This window comes from Empidonax traillii, unplaced genomic scaffold (genome assembly GCF_003031625.1).
Source record: "Empidonax traillii isolate 1590-97213 ecotype Southwest subspecies unplaced genomic scaffold, ASM303162v1 scaffold1060:size1239554, whole genome shotgun sequence".
NCBI classification, from domain to species: domain Eukaryota; kingdom Metazoa; phylum Chordata; class Aves; order Passeriformes; family Tyrannidae; genus Empidonax; species Empidonax traillii.
The window spans coordinates 24497-30938 of NW_020956253.1; the positions used below are offsets into that span (position 1 = coordinate 24497).

The window sequence follows — 6442 nt, forward strand, 5'->3', positions numbered from 1 at the left end:
TTTGAGATGAACTCGTCCTTCCAAACACTCAGGACAACTGGGAAAAGGAAACACCAGAGTCTGGGAGAGGGAGACTCACTGAGTTGCCCCATGGATGATTTGGAGCAATTTTGGGAACAGTTTCTTCATGGGAAGGGTTGTGAAGCACTGGAACAGTCCCCACCCCTGGAAGTCTTCAAAAACACGTGGATGTGGCACCTGGGGATGTGATTTAAGGGTGAACACAGGGGTGATGCTGGTTGATGGTTGGACTTGATGATCTTGAAGGTCTTTTCCAGCCTTAATGATGCTGGGATTTTGGCATTCCCTCTGGAATGTGGAATACTGAGGATTCCTGGGTGTTCTGGGGCTCTTCCCAACACCCAGAAAGGTTCAGTTTTATCCCAGCTCTCTCACTCTGGGCTGTGAGCAGGTAATGAGTTACAGTTGCTGAGCACTCAATCCCCTTATCCTTAAAACCTGTTATTTGTTGAATTTACCAGGAAATTCCTTAATCCCAGAAAAAAAAAACCAGGAACTTAGGAGGTTTACCTCCTCCTAAGTAACAAGTGCCAGCTCCCCACGTGGATCCATGTGCTGAAATCCAGAGGGGGGGGGTGGAGATTTGATTTCCTTCCCACTAACACGACTGAAAAGATGGGTTTGCCTTGTTCAGCATGAGGGAGAAATTCTGTTCCCAGCACAGCCCAATCCGTGTTTTCCTTGGAGTGTTTTCCTTGGAGTGTTTTCCTTGATTCTTCCACGCTCTTCCCTGGTTGCTTTCCAGCTGATTTGGAAGGAGCTGGAGGTCTCAGCTGAAGGACCATGGTAGGGATAAAGCACTCGAGTCGTAGGGAGGGTAGAATTTCCATCATTCCAATGCCTGGAAGTCATCCCTCATCTTCCACAACCCCATGGGTGCCCCGCAGAGCCAGACAACTCCCGTGATTCCCTGGCAAAGCATCACAGAGCAGCTCAGGCCGTGGGATGTGCCCTGAGATTTGTCCAAATGATCCATGGAAAAAGCTCACACGAGGTCCAGCAGCCCTAGGGAGGATCCGAGCGAGCGTCTCCACCGCGGCCAGAATTCCAAGTGGACATTTCAGAGGTGACACATCCAGAAGGAAGAAGAGAATAAAGCACCAGCAACAGGAAAACCAGGTCGAGATCCCGAAGACCAGCAGAAGCATTTTGTTCTCCCACTGCCAGGCAGAGAAGTTTCTGTCCTGCTGGGGTGAAGGACGCTCCGGATCCTCCCCTCATTCCGAGTCGGATCCTTGGCTGGATGCAGGAATGTGCCAGGGCTGAGCCTCGAACACTGGAGATGCTGGAAGGAGGAGAAATAACGTCAGGATCAGATCAACTCAGGCAGAGAATTCACATTCTAAACCTGTTTAGGTGCTCAGCCAATCCTTGGGGTTTTGGTGGCGTTTTATACCTCGAATACCTTTGCAAATCTGGATTAATTTCCCTCCCTCATCTCATTACGGAGAAAATCAGCGTCAATCAAGAACATCTTTGCTTTTCCTTCCGCTTCCTGGCAATCTGCAGACGTTCCCTGGCAAAGCCCAGGTAAAGTTTACCTTGGGAAAAGCCTGGCAGAGTTCACAGAGGTCCTGGAGAGGTCACCGAAGGAATTAAGATGGGATTTGTCTCTCTCGGATGTGAACAAATTACACATAGTTTTGCCTTGCAAATCGCCCCTGATCCAAATGCAATCCCTCAGGGATCATTTCCTCGGGATGTTTTTTTACCACGGTGGTGTTTGTAGGTAGTTTGCTTCCCCACTAACCCTCTCCTTGTGCACGGAATTCCCTGCCGTGCAGAGGGAATTCGGCCGCAGCCGAGGCCGGACACGGCACATCCCGGCAGGCTCCAGTTCCCTCCACCTTCATGGCACCAGCAACAGTCACTATGGGTGGCCACATCCCTGCAGGAATTCCCTGTGCTCCCACATCCTCTCTGCCAGCACTAACCCCCCCTCAGCAGCAGAGAGACTCAGACACCTCCTTGCCATTCCCATTCCCTCCGGAGCCAAGGAAGCCACCCCAACCCTGCTGCCGGACCAGCAGAATTCCCTGGATTGGCTGGAACAGCCAGCACCCACATCCAAGGTCACAACATTCCCCCAGCTCTGTCCAGGCAATGGAATTCCAGGAGGAGGGTCCTGTTTTATAGGGACCTTGTACGGCTTTGGCACTGGGAGGGACCGTGACCCTCTGGCCTCATCCTGGTGCTGTTATGGCCATTTATGTCCTGCTTCCCACGTGGAGAAGTCTGTGTGTGTTTTCCTTAGGATTCCTGGAATCATGGAGTCGTTTAGGTTGGAAAACCGCTCCGAGATCATTGAGTTCAGCCGTTCCCTGAGCACTGCCAAGGCCTCCACTGACCCATGTCCCCAGGTGCCACATCCACAGGGATTTTAAATCCCCTCCAGGGATGGGAATCCACCACTGCCCTGGGCAGCTGTGCCAGGCCTGGACAGCCCTTTCCAGGAAGGAATTGTTCCCAGTATCCTATCCAGTCTTTCTCATCCCTTCAGCTGTGTTTAGATCCTTTCATCTCCCACGGGAGGATTTGTGGTCACTCACTTCCTGCTCATGGAGATCAGCCTGTGGACCTGCTAAAAATACCGGATTCCAGGGAGATCCAGAGGGATGCTGGAGCTCTCCACGTGCTCCATCATCTCCCTTCTAGATGGGATCACCAATAATTACTGGACAATTGTAGGAGCTCTGCCCACTGCACCTCTGTGATCACCCTGACAATCCTAACAGCGTCCCATCAGAATCCCATTTTCCTTTGTTCCCTCCAGGTTCTTCCTCCTTCTGGCACAACCCAAAAAAAAAAACCTCAGGGGTCACAGATTTTAATCCTTACGGATTAAAACCATAATTAAGTCATTAAAACCCACTTGTGAACCCAGAGGACTTTCTCCCAAACCTCCACAAACGTTGGTGCTTCTCAAAGGTACCCAAAAGGCTTTTCCAGGGGGGCTGCAGACACTGAGGACCTTCAGGAGACATGGAGAGCTTCCCAAGCCAAGCCCAGACTGAAACAGCACGAAATTCTTGGGAATCGTGTCGTTCTGCATTCTTATTTTTGGGATCAGCTGCTTCCTCAGCTGTTCCCTGCCTGCAGTTCCCTGCTCCCTGCTGGAATTTGCTGAGGGCTCTGGTTCCAAACCCAACCCCACCAGCTCGTCCTGGCTTCTCTCCAGGACCTGGGGGAGTCCCTGGCCTTTGGATGGAGCTCCCAGCCCCATCCCTCGCTCTGCCAGGCGGCGTTGGGGAGTTAAACCCTGTGCCAATGATCATTCCAAGATGACAGTTGGGACGGGGGGGGGGTTTGGGAAGTGCTGGGTGGGACATCCCTGGCCCCAAGTTCTCTCTCAAATCCCTGTCACCTGCATTCCCACCATCCCACAGGAACGCCCTGCCAGTGTCACCTCCTTCCCTCTGGGTTCTAAATAACAGCTCTGCTGGTGACAAGGACAGCGGAGTCGCTTGATCCCAGGCACAGACATGGCTGGGGGACAATGGGATAGAGAGGATCCCTGAGGAGAAGGACCTGGGGGTGATGGTGGATGAAAAGCTCAACAATCTCCAGCTTGGAAACCCCCTCGTGTCCTGGGCTCATCCCACAGCAGGGAAGGGGGGGATTCTGCCCCTCTGCCCCCTCAGCTGAGCCCCCCCTGCAGAGCTGCCCCCAGCCCTGGGGAACAACAGCACAAGGACGTGGAGCTGCTGGAGAGAGTCCAGAGGAGGCCCCGGAGATGCTGCCAGGGCTGGAGCCCCTCTGCTCTGGAGCCAGGCTGGGAGAGCTGGGGGGGCTCACCTGGAGAAGGGAAGGATCCAGGGAGACCTGAGAGCCCCTTCCAGAGCCTAAAGGGGCTCCAGAAGAGCTGGAGAGGGACTGGGGACAAGGGATAGAGGGACAGGACACAGGGAATGGCTTCCCACTGCCAGAGGGCAGGGAGAGATGGGAGATTGGGAAGGAATTGCTGGCTGGGAGGGTGTTGAGGGGCTGAGCTGGAATTTCCAGAGAAGCTGTGGCTGCCCCTGGATCCCTGGAATTGCCCAAGGCCAGGTTGGAGCCACCTGGGCTGGTGGGAGGTGTCCCTGCCCATGGCAGGGGTTGGAACTGGACGGTCTTCAAGATCCCTTCCCACCCAAACCATTCCGGAATTCCACAATCCGGACATTGCTGGGCTCTAGAACAGCCTCCCCACGGGACAGGACATCTTACTGACGTGGAGCTCTGCTCTCCATCCTGGTGGCATCTCCAGTCCCTCTCCCGCGGGGCTTCGGCGCCGGAGCTCGGACGGGCGCCGGTCGAATCCCGGCGTTCCACCGGGAGCTCTGGGCCAGGGCCTTGGGGGGAAGGTTCCCGTTGGAGCCGCGAGCGGCCCAGCTGGGACGAACCGGTGGCTTTGGAAGACGCTCAGGATCTGCAGGAAGCCACATCTGGGGAGAGAAGACAACAAACCAACATCCCCAACAGCTTCAGAGGGAGCGGAAGGCTTGGAATCCGCTGAGAACTTCCCTAAATTCTACACGTCCTCACACATTTTATCCCTGGATGGTACAAGCATGATGTGTTTTATTGGCAGTGGCCTGTGCTGGGGGGGATAAGTTGGCCTGGAGGACAAAAGGACCCCATTAAAAACTGATGCCAGTAAGGCTGAACCCACGTTAATGAATTAATTAATTAATTAATTTCTCTACAGCAATTCAGATGGTAATTCCCCAATTTACCCTCCCTGGGGCCCATGGCTGTGACTGATCCCAGCCTTGCTTGGTGTTTGGAATTGTCTCATTGTAAAGGCTGAAATGTATTTTAGCAGAAGATCAAAATTAAGAATAATAATAATAATAATAATAAAATCTTACTATCATAGTTTATTCCTTGAGGAAGAGCCCCCAAGGATTCACGAAAACCCCACGGGTTATTCAGACCAACCCCCTTGGGTTTCTCGGGCCGATACAAATCATTCGGTAAGAAAAGCGAAACAACATCGTCTTGTTGGGCCAATAAAATTGAAAACAGGGTTTGCAGCAGATAAATGTGCATTGGGCAGGGCCACCTGTGGGTGCTGAGAGCCCTGGACCTTCATCTTCTGACCATTAGAAATGTGATTTTTTTACTCCAAACACCAATTCTCTCCCCACTGCAGAGACATAGAGGGGTTCCTGTGCCTTCCTAGGAAGGAACGTGGCCCTTCATTCACAGCCCTAATTAACTTAATTCCTCGCAATTTACCCGTGCCTTGTAATTGAGCTCATTTACTTTCATTTATTCCAAATGAAGTGGTGGCGTTTTGTGCTCTCCCCGATCACAGACAGACTCCCAAACCTCCCGGCTTTTCCGGGGGTGGGGGGAACTGATTCACCCCATGCAAATGTGGATGCAATTCCAGCACTTCATCATCACCCTAATGAGGGGGTTTTGGCCCATTTTGGGGTGGTGTTGATGCCTCCTGAGCCGGGAGCTCCCTCTAAGAAGCCTCTTTCCATTTTCACTGTGGGCTGTAATTCGCTTTATTTATTCTCACCTGCTTTCTGCTCTTGAATCACCGATCTACTGAAGGGCTGCCTTTTAATTTGACTCGATGTTTGCCTGCCTTGGGCACTTATTCTTTCATCACGGTCTGGTTATTTTTTTAGTTCTGAGGATTTACTGAAAGATTTGCACATTAAGCCTCTTTTATTCGGACTTGATTAAATAAGAGCCTTTTCAAAGGTTTCCCAATGCTGCCTTAATAACAAATGGAAATTAATTTTGGATTATTCCTGGTGAATTATATATATTTTATATATATATATATTTATTTTCTTTTTCTATGCGTCAGCCTGGTGTAACCTTCAGCTTTATTGTCTTGCAGTGCTGTTGTCATTAAAGGAGGTGCAGTGTGAGAATAAAAGGCCCAGCTCTTCCACAGGAACGTGGACAACTCTAAAATCAGGAGGAATAGAAGCCTTTGGAATTCCAGCCCAAGGTGCTTGTGCCTTCATTAATCTGAAGAGCAATAACTTTGGTAAAATCTGGGGGGGGGGAAGAAATCAAATTAACTTATTATTAATTATTAACTTATTTTAGGCCTGAACTGAGATTTTTTTTTTTTTTTTTTTTGCTCTTCAGGACTGCCAATAAAAAACAGCTTTAAATGTGAAAGGGGGAGATGTGGTGGGATGAATCCGTGGAGGGAACCACTGGAGAGTGGAAACTGTCTGAATAATTATTATTATTTATATCATTTAGCAGTGACTGAATCCTTTTCCTTGCAAACAGGCGGGATTGGGGTCGGGAGGAGCCTCTTTTATGTAAAACCTCCCACCCCTTCCCTTGGCTTTCCTGGGAGAACACTCTGCTTCCTGAAATCCCCCAGCACGTCCTCAAACATGTCCCTCTTCTGGCAGTCCTTCATTGCCACACCCACACAAAAAAAAAACCCATCCATGGA

The 6442-nt window shown here is 50.9% G+C and overlaps 1 protein-coding gene across 1 annotated transcript in view; it reads right to left on the reverse strand.

Annotated features, from left to right (window-relative positions):
• Positions 1–776: 776 nt before the first annotated feature.
• Positions 777–6442, reverse strand: part of FBXO16 (F-box protein 16) — a 32387-nt gene continuing 26721 nt past the window's right edge. Inside the window, 2 exon segments of the mRNA XM_027904443.1 lie at positions 777–1306; positions 4232–4445. Coding sequence (XP_027760244.1) covers positions 1239–1306; positions 4232–4445 — 282 coding nt within the window. The 3' untranslated portion in view covers positions 777–1238.